We start from the raw sequence: 13,212 nt of genomic DNA on the forward strand, positions 1-13,212 counted from the left end.
AATCACATGGGCCTCCTAGCAAAAAATAACCATCTTACAAAGCCTGTATAGACATGCTAAATAAGTTCACCTACCGACCCAGTAGATACAGTGATTAAAAGAGATTTATACACATGGCTACTGAAATGGCCTTTTTGTAAAGTCACCCTCTGTTCATGTTCATAGCAATTGTTTGTACCTCTGAGATGTAAAGCTGCTCATTTTCCCACAGGGCCAGTATTTCCCTTTTCCTACAGCCCTTTCATCCCCAAATGTTCCCTTCTCTGCCCCCATCAAGGATTTCTCTGATGTTAACTACAATCCATAAACATTAGTCAACCCATGGGTGTGTTAAGAAGTGGGGAGTAAAGTGTCAGTGTGGGGAAACACTCACGTGTGCGGTTGTACCATTGGAAAGCAAGAGAAAGTACACTTGCTGCCGTCCGTGAAGACACCACACATGGCGACGGGCGGAATGGCATTCGTCTGAATTGTGTGACACCACTGTCCCCCTTAATCGTTCACACGGAAGAACAACAATGTTTCTCATCTTTTTATATCCCACTTACTTACTTTCTAGGAAGACGAATTCTTATCTTTATGAAGGCTGTGGAAGAATTTACATAATTACATGGATTACTGTAGCTTATTTTTGGCAAGTTTTCAATTCCACACCCAAGGATGCATACATACCCCTTGAGACACAAGTACACCTGCTTTCCGTTAAAATGCCAGTCTTTCAAAAATTTCTCTAAGTATGTTCGAATGTGCCTTCCTCTTCTTCTTTTTAAAAAGTCATGCGGTAAAGTTCTTGGGGATATTTTTCAAAACTTCAGTACTAAAGCGTTACCTTTACATGTAATGTGGCACCCTCTATATTTCCCTTCTTACTCATCAGGAGAATGAGGATTATTGTACACTTAATCTCTCCTTTTACTGGTGTTCATAACTTCAGCAAATAGGCTAGCACTACAGCGCCTAAAATAAACTGTTATGAATGATCTAAGGTCTACACAACCAGTAGGTCTTTCATGAGGATAATTGTCACATATATTTCAACACGACAGTGTACATTTTGCGTGACCAGCCCCATAGAAAGTCAAAAATAAAACCGCCATTAAGAATGTCATGTTCGTCAACCTTCCTGGATTTTAAACAAAGAAAACAAGAGAAACAACAATTTCCCCATCTACCTACAAGCAGGAAAACAAAGTTATAGCATTGGGTTCATATTTAACTTACATTTCCTTGTCTTTTTTTATTTAAAAAAAACTTTTTTTTTTTTAACGTTTATTTATTTTTGAGACAGAGAGAGACATAGCATGAACGGGGGAGGGTCAGAGAGAGAGGGAGACACAGAATCTGAAGCAGGCTCCAGGCTCGGAGCTGTCAGCACAGAGCCCTATGTGGGGCTCGAACCCATAAAATCTGGTATCATGACCTGAGCCGAAGTTGGACGCTTAACTGGCTGAGCCATCCAGGTGCCCCAAACTTACATTTTAAATGTAGCCCTTTACATAGTTTTTTTAAAGAAATCAGTAGCAATATAAAAAAATGAAAAAGCAGCTTTTCACAGGTAAATGAATCTGCAACTCCAACACAAACAAGCATGTTTGAAATGAACCCAGGAGGCTTGATTTTTTGTTCCAGTGGCTCATTGACTTATTATTTTATAGAGGTTTGGAAGAATTAATGAATTTCAAAATAGCTAATTTAACTCAGTCAGCCACAGGATCTGGCATAGTAGTTAGAAGAAATGGGTCTTTTAAAATTTATTTCCTCTACGACTTTCCTTTTCTTATTCTTGACTCTCTATTAGCCATATATAGTTATAAAATATTTGAATCAGGGTCTATGATGGTATGAAAACGACATGCAATAAAATCAATAAGGGAAAAAGGAAGGGGTGATTTCGCCTTATCTCCAAAATTAATATTATAAAGAGAAATTAATGTATTTATATATTGGGGGCTTTTTTGGATCTACTTCTATTCTACTCCTAATACTAAGAAAGAGTTCATATGAAGTATTTTCATATAAAATATTTCTTAGTTTACTTCTGATGTGACTAAGTGAAAGTGTTGTGAATTTTAGAATACAAGTCACTGGGCGGTGACAGTTTGCACACAGTGTAACCACTGCAAGCTTAGCATCAGAGGCTGTCTTTCTGGAATTCATAAGCGGGGTGGGGATGAAGGTATTTGACATGGGGCACCACCCCGAGTGCTTTTAGGTCTTTTCAAAAGCCCATTCTAGATTATTCAGAGACCCTCATTGCGATGGATTAGCTGCTCCTTCCTTCCTCTTCTTACTCTGCCTTTTTACCCATTTCATTTTCTGTCAAGTCCTTCTGAAGAAGAGGCAATGAAAATAAACGAAAATGAAACCCCTCAATTTCAACATCCAGGAGTCAATGGCATCTTCAATCATTACACTGACCATTTTTCTGGATCGTTTTCCATTAGCAACAAAGTCCGTTTAGTTTATACTCTGCAAGTAGTATTTTCTACTAGGATGCACAGTTAAAAAAAAATGACCTGAAGAGCTAACTTAGACATTTCCAAATCTATTTAACATAACTATAGATACAAACGGACATTTTCTTGGTTATTATAATTCTGTGCCTGAGGAAATCACATTTTGTGAATTAGCTATATGGTGGTAATAATTCATGTAAGATTTCCCATCATTACCAGGAATGACTGAAAGCTAGGAGCACAAAAGTTTCATTGACTTGTGAGAATTATATAGCCATTTGGGCTGCTAAAAAGTATAAAAAGTCATTTCCAATAACCTTCACGGACAAAAATGTGAACAGAGTGATACAGTATTTTGAAAATATTTTAATATTTGCCATTTTTTGCCTGTGCTATTAATATGTACATTGATTTAGTAATAAATATACTATTACATAGAGTGCAATATTTTTAGTATTTGTAACTGTTTGAAATTAATGCTGCTATTATCTCAAGAAAGGAATAAATAAATATCATGCCCAAATTCCAAACCAATGCTCAAGAGATTATCACTAACAAAAATTATAAAATAAACATGTTGGGCATTATCTTTTTAAGCATGATTCTTGTAAACACAGCCAAGATCACTTTTCTCAGTCCTGACATTTCCTGTGATGGCTTTAAAAGAAAATACAACGTACAAATCCTATCTTTTTTTTTTTTCTTTTCTTTTTGCATAGGGAATGAATTCATTGTATTTGAAAAGGAAGCAATCTTTTTGGTGAAAGGTCTCCATCACATAGCACTTGTTTTCTGTAGGAATGCAGAACTTTGGAGCAACAAAAGGGCTCTGCGGAAGTTTATAAAATATGCTCTCTGCATTTAAAATTTAACAGAAAAATTTCAAGACAAGTCAGAGTCATGATTCTAAAATAGTATGTACATAATATCCGACTCCGGGAGGGCATGCCTCGCTGCAGCACAACGCAGTACACAGATGTGAAGCACAGTGTTTCATAGAATTTTCCTTTAGATTTTCTTCGCATTGGTGCCTAAGTGGATCGTGATTGTGCCCATTCCGCTTGTCGCAGACAAGGTAGAAGGGGGACGTGAGGACAAATTTAAAGCGGATGGTGGAAAAACGGGCAAAAATGCAGCACATGTGCTTTAAACGGTGCACTTTATAAAATAGTTTGCTTTATCCATAGTCTTTTACAAAGTGCAGTATTACTTAAAACAGAGACGTGTACCTCAATATTCGGCAATAACCATTAAAACAACCTGCCAGGAAAGAGCAGTGCGAAATTAAAACCGTACGTAGCTTAGCATGCATGTCAGACGGGTCCCCAGTACAGAGTATGGGACCTTACGTTCCTGTATCTTTTTTTTTTCTTTTACTTTTTAGAAAAGGACTCATAACAACAGGTTACCATCGTAGGCAACCATAAAACAAAGACAATAAGTTAAAACCCTCTCTCAGGAAATGAGCGAACGCCACGCATCAAATTCACTACACAATCTCTGCACTGCTCCGCGGGGTCCCATCTCTTAAAAGGCCACACGGTCCCCGAGGCAAAGCAAAAGGCATCATCATCACCGTACGCGTGACTCCTGCGGGCGGACGTCTGGAACACCCGAGACTCGTTTTGTAAGCAGCTCGAACCTGACCCGTCCCTAAGTAGGTTTACAGACACCCCTGCTCTTTCAGGAACAGTCCTGTTGGCGTCACGCCAGGTCACTCGACAGTAAAACGTGTGCTCTGTTCACAGTAACATTCTCCGTGCAGTGCTTTTTGGACACGGGCAACCAGTTGGGTTTGCCTGAAAACGACTCCCTAAGAGGCAGGTTCCGCGAAGACCAATGGGGCACGTTTTTAAAAGCGCACGACGTCACCTCAGGCACAGGCTGAGGGCACGCGGGTGCGATGGGTCGTCGGCGGCGACAGTCCTGCCCTCCGCCCGCCCGCGCTCAGTCCGAGAAGTGGGAGAGGGTGTCCGGGTTGCTGCCGTCAGCGGGGTGGCCGGGCTGCAGTGTCTTCGTCGGGGTGGTCTTCCCGTGGGACTGGGAGGAGGACGAGTGGGAGCTTTCGCTCGAGCTGCTGCGCGTCTCTGTGCTGGTGCTGGTTTTCTTCATTTTCCTTCTCTTGGCCAGAGGGGCCTTATCGACATTCTGCAGGCAAAACCCCTCTCTCTTGTATTTGTTAAAGGCCTAGGGGAGAAAGAGAGGGAGCCTCTGTGAAGGCAAAGGGGCTGACGCTTTCCGGGCACGTCTGACTTCTAGAAGAAGACAACTTTCGGTTGGCAACCACGGCTCCAAGTTGTTTCGGGAACAAAGTCCTTAAAACCGGTACTTGCCAACCTCCTGGCAGGACGCACAAGCTCAGGGGAAGAGTCCCCAGGGCTCTGCGTAAATCAAACCAGCCAGGCTGCTCAGGAGTCCTGATTCTTCCTCAATCTTTTGACGAGGTCAGCGCTACCTCTCAGTAAAAAACACTCACCACCCCCCCCTCCAACCCCCATTACTTTTACTGGTCCTGCGTCTGAGATTTAAATCCAACCACAGGGGCACCTGGGTGGCTCAGGTGGTTAAGCATCGGCTTAGGTCATGATCTCATGGTTGGTGGGTCCGAGCCCTGCATGAGGCTCTGTACTGACAGTGACGAGCCTGCTTGGGATTCTCTCTCTCTCTCTCTCTCTCTCTCTCTCAAAATACATAAATAAATAAACTTATAAGAATAAAATAAAAATAGAATAAAATAGAATAAAATAGAATAAAATAAAATAAAATAAAATAAAATAAAATAAAATAAATTCTGACCACAAAACCCCAATACAGAGCAGACCTGATCCATTACAGGCCCCTGCTCTCCACCTCCAAGTCGGGGTAATCCGGGTGGATCTTGGACACTTCATCTACATAGAAAGGCTCGGCGCCACATGCCTCGGCCTGGTTTCTCCTCCCAGCAGCCTATCCCTACTTTTCTTGGTCTCCAGCTTGGGTGTCACTGGGGCTACTACTGATCGCTTTGCCTCAAATACCACCGGGAAGATGGGCGACCATCTGCTACAACCTTCGCAGTCACTCCCTGCGCACCTCAACGGTATCCTCGTTCATTAATTTTTGATCCACATCTGCCGCTGAAGAAGAAACTGTCCTTTTTCCTCTCTCAAGATGATCCCTTCAGAGGTAATTGTACTTCTCCGGAACTCACCTATTCCTTATGCGATTATCTTAAAGCATTAGCAGCTGCTTGGTACAAATGCGTGTACTCTGACGACAGACACGTCCCCCGCAGCCTCGAGGATATGTGATGTGTCAATGGTTGTTAAGTGAACAGACTTTCACATGTGCCTTTGCTCCTAATGTTTATTTATGGCTTTCAAAGAAAATGATTTAGCTTATTTGAGAGAGAAAAGTTCCAATATGAAGCCTATTGTTTTCATGATCTCCCAAAAACTTTCAACTACTCAAATGTCACACGACTGCCCCATCTCACAAGCTCATTCTAAATGTCATGAGTGCTTGTGGGTCAGCAGTGACTCTGATGCCCCACACACTTTGTGTTAATCCATGTGTTTATATCACGAAGGCATTTCTAAAAACATACCTAAACTTAAAAAAAAAAAAAACGCATTATTTTCAATGCACCACTAAGGATGTGTCTCTGAGGTCATGATTCAAACCCGCCCTATGTGTGCAGAGCCCAGGGCCTTACGTGGAAGGTGGCTTTCACACAGGTTTGCACAGCAGCCCCTGAAGATCCTAGAATGTCTGGAGTCATCAGAGGATTTGAGGACAGCTGACTGCCATCTTGAAGCCATTCATTGTGTCTCAAGCCTGACATTTTAAGCCTTTTATTTGGATCGACTGTGAGAAGTCCTATGGGAATAATTGAGATATTTTTATTTTATGATTTGTTGCTTCAGACATAAATCTCAATGAGGTTCACATGACACAATGGTTTCTATAAGGCTTCAAACTCCTACTAAGGTAATTACATTTTCATATACATTTAAATCTCCTAGTAAATGCTGGGTGCTAATTGATGATAAGGCCTACAATAGCCTATGTCTGCTGTAGGCTAACTGGCTTCTTGATCAGGAGAAAATTAGCACCCACATAAAGACGCCCACTGGCCAATGGGAAGCTCCAAGGGAACAAAGAGCACCTAGATGTACTTCATTTGTGTACAAACAATCCTTTTTTTAATGTTTATTTATTTATTTTGAGAGAGAGGGAGCGTGCACGTGTGCGCTCATGAAGGGGAGAGAGGCAAAAAGAGAGGAAGAGAGAGAATCCCAAGCAGGCTCTGCACTGTCAGCTCAGAGCCTGACGTGGGGCTCCATGGCGTGAACTGTGAGATCATGACCTGAGCCCAAATCAAGAGTCGGACGCTTAACTGGCTGAGCCACCCAGGCGCCCCTTGTGTACAAACATCTTGTACAAGTCAGTAAGTGCCGTAAGGCAGGGGAGATATGGAGATGGAGACACAAAGAGGAGCTCTGAGTTGATATACAGACAAAACCAACTAGGACAGCATCAGGGGACGAGCGCAATAGCAAAATCCCCAGGCAGTGTGTTAGCCGCCCAAGGGAAGGGCTCTGACCAGAGAGTGGGGGCACCCCGGAAGGCTTCCAGAAGATGAGTCCTGGGGGGATGGGTACAGGTGGGCTCAACGAAGAGGGATGCCCCAGGAATTACAAAGCGCCAGAGTAAAGTCACACAGGAATCTGAGGGCCGGCACATTTGAAGAATTCAAAGGCAGAGTAAGGGTAACAGGAAGCATAGGCAGGCAGGGCCAGGTCACCAAGGACTTTGAATCTCAAATGCTCCCATATAGGAGTCTGACCTGAAGCTAACAAGGACTCTCTGAAGGATTTTTAACAGAAGAGAGGCATGAGCACGTCTGGATACGAGGACGGTCGCTCTGCTGATTGATAACGGACAGGTAAAGTCAGAGGAAGTGAGACAGGCTGAAAGGATGGTGTGGGATCTCAGGAGAGGAAGGATGGCAAGACCCGAGGGCGGCCATGTGAACCGCAGGAGGTGGTGAGGAGAGACACCCAACCTGCAGCACTGAGTGGCTGCGGAAGGTAAGGAAGGTGCGGGACGTACGGTGACGTCCAGGTTTCTGTCTTGGTAATTTGGCTGCTTGGCAGTGCAAGAGGGGGATGGGAAGAGGCATGTTTGGGGGGAAAGGATAGTAAAATAGTGTCAGTTCATTTTGGAGGTGTTAGATTGAGACACTGCGGGCCCTGTGCATGTGGGTAAGACTACTAAGGGACAGAGTTCTGGTAAGAAAAAAAATAAGGCCAGGGCGCCTGGCTGGCTCAGTCAGTTAAGTGCTGGACTTCCACCCAGGTCATGATCTTGTGGTTCGTGAGTTCTGGCCCTGAGTCCCGCTCTGTAGTGACAGCTCAGAACCTGGAGCCTGCTTCGGATTCTGGTGTCTCCCTCTTTCGCTGCCCCTCCCTGGCTCATGCTCTGTCTCTCTCAAAAATAAATATTTTAAAAAATGAAAAAAAAAAAAGGTTCAGTAGACTAACCTGGAAACCTTTTAGAACACATGTAAGCTCCATGAGTAATTAACAAATAAATATATGCACAATGAGTATGATTCCACTTTAATCACTATACATCATACAAAATGTAAAATTGCATCAGATTCTTACCTTGGATCAAATCTTTAGCTTCTTGGGATACATTCTTCCAGGCTTCTCCTTCAAAGGAGAAATCTCCCTTTTTAATTTTCTTCATGATCTCCACTGCACTGGTACATGTCAAACTTTTGTCGTGAGATTGGAATGGGACTTGCCCTGACAACATTGTATACTATCAAGAAAAAAAGGGAACAGAACAGAATGTCTGCCAAAGTCATTGTCAAAGCCACTCCAGTAATCTCACTACTAACTTCATCAGCATAGTTTACCAAATACAATAACTAGCCTTACTGGGTTTAGAAGATTATGTAGACTTCTATCACTGAAGCAACAAACACATTTCAAAGCCTTATAAATAAAGTGAGCCGGCTTATTATGATACCAAGATTTAAAGAGCAAGAAAAACAAAATAAGGATAATCCGGCTGCTTCTGAAAAAATAGTATTCGTGTTAACAGAGAATTGAGAGGGAGCAGAATGCCTCAACAGCTATTTTTTAATGCAATTGTTTTTAGTTTATGCATTTATTTTGAGAGAAAGAGAGAGAGGAAGAGAGAATAAGTGGAGGAGGGCAGAAAGAGAGGCAGGGAGAGATCCCAAGCAGGCTCCATGCTCAGTGCTGAGCCCAAAGCAGGGCTCGATCTCATGACTGTGAGATCATGACTTCATGACCCTTAACCCACTGAATCACCCAGGTACCCCAATAGCTATTTTTTTCTATTCAATTCCACACATCCTTTCCCTAGGACACTTTTTCTTTCTTTCTTTCTTTCTTTCTTTCTTTCTTTCTTTCTTTCTTTCTTTCTTTCTTTCTTTCTTTCTTTCTTTTTCTTTCTTCCTCTTTCTTTCTTCCTTCCTTCCTTCCTTTCTTTTCTTTCTTTCTTTCTTTCTTTCTTTCTTTCTTTCTTTCTTTCTTCAATTTTAATGTTTTTATTTATTTTTGAGAGAGAGAGAGAGAGAGAGAGAGAGAGAGACAGACTGTCAACGGGGGAGGGGCAGAGACAGAGGGGAAACAAGAATCTGAAGCAGGCTCCAGGCTCTGAGCTGTCAGCACAGAACCCAACGAGGGGCTCAAACTCATGCCGTGAGATCATGACCTGAGCCAAAGTCAGATGCTTAACTTACTGAGCCACTCAGGTGCCCCGGAAGACCCTTGTTCTAAGGAGGGAAATGCTAGGACACCTGAAGAACAATGCCAGAACAATCTAAGAAAACCAGAAACCTCCCTAAATCTTCTTTCCTTCATCCTTCCTGCATACCGGCAACATTCACACAGCCGATGTCTTTTCCCGAAGTTTCCCTCTTCAGACTCCTACACTGGCTTCCCGACATTCACAGGGCACCTTTCAAGCTCCGGCCTCGTCTTCCCTCCTGGGCTCAGCCTCTGCAGTAGCCGTATTCCCACCCCCTATTCCGCACCGACAGTTCCTAGGCCTCCTGGACTGCGCACAAGCTACTCGGTCCCCTCAGAAGGCCATTTTCTTTCCTGAGCTGGCAGAGGCCCACCCACCCTTCGGTGTAACTTTCCAGGATGTGTAACGAGGGCCTCCGCCATCTGTCATAGTTACTCCCGAGAGAAGATAGGCGGTAGGAGGGGAAAATGAGCTTTAGTGTCAGACAGACCTGGTTTCCAACAACTGCTTTTTTACTTACTAGCTTCTGTTTTCTAGCTTTTTAGTTTACTAGCTTGGGTATGTTAGTTAACCTCTCTTAGACTTTTTCTTCATCTACACAACAAATGTAACAGGATCACACAAGCCATTGCACGTGGTAACAGCGGGAGCCTGCTCACTAATATACCAGGCTTCACTCTGTTCTTCCTCCTCTTTCTCTGGCTGGAAGGCAGCAGGGACCTCATTTTCTCAATGGAAGGTGGGGAATCAGAACAGCGAGTCAGGCGACTTTAGAGCCCCTTCCTAAAGGTCTGCTTTCTAGATCACTGGAGGCTCCAACACTTCAGCCTGGGTTTCCCAGAGAGCAGAGTCTAAAGCTGAAGTGAAGACAATTACATTCCTGAGCGGGAAGAACTGAGAACAGGGAACAGTGTACACACCAAAGGAACTGCAGGGATCAGCTGCCATGCTGAATGTGGTACAAGTCAATATGGTGCTGGCATCGATAAGCACCTATTGATCTGGTCAACAGATTGTTCTTGATCTCTATCAATAGGAAGGATCAAAGCAGTAGGTCTTCACATACCAAGGATAGCATTCACTGTCTTGCCCGAGAGCCGTGTGACCTCTTCCACTCTGTTATAATATAGTCTGTTAGGACCTTGATCATCTCGACATTCTCAAGAATCCCATGCTGGCTCTCTATACTGATGTCTTCATTAAGTGAGACCTGGGGAGCAGGAACTAGCAGGTATCCCAAATGCCTTATAAGCACACGAATGTCAGAGGGACGGAGATGAACTCCATAAACGTTCAGGGGACTATCACATTGGTAAAGACTTTAGAGCTCCAATGGTTAGGGGCATAGAGACATTTCCCCTGAAAGATAAGTTGCTGTACCTTGTCCCACTAAGAAAGAGGTGCAGGACTCAGTGGGCTTCCTTGGATTTTGGCGACAGCATACATTGCACTTGAGAATCCTGCTCCAATCCATTTATCAAGTGACCTGGAAGGCTACCAGTTCCAAGTGGGGCCCAGAGGCAAGAGGGCTCTGCGGCAGGTCCTGGCTGAAACACAAGCCGTCCTGCTACCTAGGCCATAGCATTTGGTTGACTCGACTGTGTTAGAGGTATCTGCGAAAGGGAAGAATGCTGTGTGGAGTCTCTGGCAGCTGCATCAGAGGAGTTGTAGAGCAGACCTGAAGGATTCTGTGTGGGGTCATGCCTTCCATGGCAGAGAACTACTCTCTGAAAAGCATCTCCTGGACGCTACTGGTTCCTAGTAGACTATGAATGCCTATAGAAGGGATACCAAAAGCAGTGCATCTTATACTATGATCAGCACTGATTCACAAAGCCCGAGCAGCGATCCAATGTCCTATGGACACAGCACACTTAGAATCAACCCTAGGAAGTCCAGAAGGCATGAGCACGTTACATTCACAGTGCGTGCCACCTATCTCTGTTGCACCAGCACTTCTTCCTCAGCTCAAGCCAATGGCCTCATTGAGGAGGGGTTCTCTAGGACTTCCTTCCTCTACGGAGGAAGAAAGGAAATTGAGACTGCTCAATAGGTGGCCTGCTAGAGCGTGAAAAACTCAGTGAAGGCAGCCGCTCAGGACAATACCGCGTGGGGCTGGGGCTCTGTCCCTGAGGATTGTGTTGAACCACTGGCTGATCCATTGGTGCTGGATCCCCCATATCTGGATTCTGTGAGTGGAGGATCATGTTTTAAATGGAATTAGCTGTCACCCCACAGGTATGTTAAATGTACCCGTGGGGTAGCATACGATCCTAGCCCATGTAAATTCTGTGTGTTATGGACTGAATGTTTGTCTGCCTCCAGAATTAATATGTTGAAGACCCAACCTCCAACGCGCCTGTATTTAGAGACAGGGCCTTTATGGAGGTAATTAAAGTTAAATGAGGTCATATGGGCGGGGTCCTGATCCAATAGGATTAGTGTCCTTATAAAAAGAAACACCAGAGAGCTTGCTCATGCTCTCTCTCTAAGCATACACACTGAGGAGAGGCCATGTGAGGATACAGAGAGCAGGTGGCTGTTGACGACTCAAGGACAAAATCCTCACCAGACACCAGCGCTGCTGGCATCTTGGTATTGGAATTCCCAGCATCCAGTCTGTGAGAAAATATATTTCTGTTGCTTAAGCCACCTAATCAGTGGTATTTTGTTATGGCAGCACCAAGCTAAGACACCGTGTAAGCTCTATTTTAATTAAAGTCCCGTACATTTGTTTAAAACATTTTTTAATATTTATTTTTGAGAGAGAGAGATTGTGTGTGTGTGTGTGTGTGTGTGTGTGTGTGTGAGAGCAGGGGAGGGGCAGAGAGAGAGGGAGACACAGAATCCAGGCTCCAGGCTCTGAGCTGTCAGCACAGAGCCCGACAGTGGGGCTCGAGCCCACAAACCACGAGATCATGACCTGAGTCGAAGTCAGATGCTTAACTGACAGAGCCACCCAGGCGCCCCAAAGTCCTGTAGGTTTCTGACAGGGATTGCATATCTATGAGGTAGACGGGGGTTGTAATCATGCCATATGATACTACATGATGCAGCTTCCTGGAGTATTTGTTTTACTCAATGGGGGTAATATAAATTATTTTCAAACTATAATAGCTACATTCATGTTTATTAGATACAACATACAAAAAGGCCATAGATTTCCTTTCTTTTTTTTTAAGATTTTATTTTGTGATTTTTTTAAAGATGTTATTTTTAAGTAATCTCTACACCCAGTGGGGCTCAAACCCACAACCCCGAGATTAAGAGTCACATGCTCTTCTGACTGAGCCAGCCAGGCACCCCAAGGGCCACAGATTTCTAAGGCAAATCAGGAGACTCCAAATAAACTTTGTGCTTGTTATGGAATAACTGAGGCTTTGTATCTAGATCCTCTGAAGATATGCATTTATTCATGTAGAAAAGGTCACAAAGCACTCTGGGTTGTTTCTTTTTTTTTTTTTTTTGACAGTTTAAGGTATATACTAACATTCTGCATACGTATTTCATTGTGTATCTCTAAACGGCAAAGATCTTTTAAAAACCACAACAACACCATTATCACATCTAAAAAAAATTAGCAGTAATTCCTTTATATCATTCAGTACCCAATCAATATCCAAATTTCTCCATTTGTGTTATATACGTCGTATGTATCTATTATAATTATATCTGGATGACTTAGAGTTTGAACCTAATAAATAGCATTAAAATTAGAATTTGCTTGAATCAGAATTGAAGTAAGTGTAAATATTGTTTCCTAAGTGTCTTTTAATCTGTAGGGTCTCAGGCTCTTTTCTTTTTTCTAGGAGAAACTGGGTTGTTCGTCCTGTAGAACGGCCCATAGTTTGGATACTGTGACCGTACTCCTGTGGCATCGTGTAAGCTGTTCTTTGCCCCTTGCTTGCCTTAGAAACTTGACAAATAGATCTAGAAAGAAGCATGGCTCCTGTCTGTGCTGTGACACACAGCTATTTCCATAGAT

At 43.4% G+C, this 13,212-nt stretch overlaps 1 protein-coding gene across 8 annotated transcripts in view; it reads right to left on the reverse strand.

Moving 5' to 3' along the window:
* RPS6KA5 (ribosomal protein S6 kinase A5) overlaps positions 1 to 13,212 on the reverse strand; it is a 182,093-nt gene that overhangs the window by 3,813 nt on the left and 165,068 nt on the right. For 7 of the 8 annotated variants that reach the window (XM_042990376.1, XM_015543383.2, XM_042990378.1 and 4 more), the window contains 3 exons: positions 8,108 to 8,267; positions 6,151 to 6,314; positions 1,486 to 4,643 (listed from right to left, as the gene is read on the reverse strand). In XM_042990376.1, coding sequence (XP_042846310.1) covers positions 4,404 to 4,643; positions 6,151 to 6,314; positions 8,108 to 8,267 — 564 coding nt within the window. In that variant the 3' untranslated portion in view covers positions 1,486 to 4,403. Of the gene's footprint in view, positions 1 to 1,485; positions 4,644 to 6,150; positions 6,315 to 8,107; positions 8,268 to 13,212 lie in introns of those variants that run through there. The other variant, XM_042990377.1, reaches the window with a different exon arrangement.

This window comes from Panthera tigris, chromosome B3 (genome assembly GCF_018350195.1).
Source record: "Panthera tigris isolate Pti1 chromosome B3, P.tigris_Pti1_mat1.1, whole genome shotgun sequence".
In the NCBI taxonomy this organism is placed as follows: Eukaryota; Metazoa; Chordata; class Mammalia; order Carnivora; family Felidae; genus Panthera; species Panthera tigris.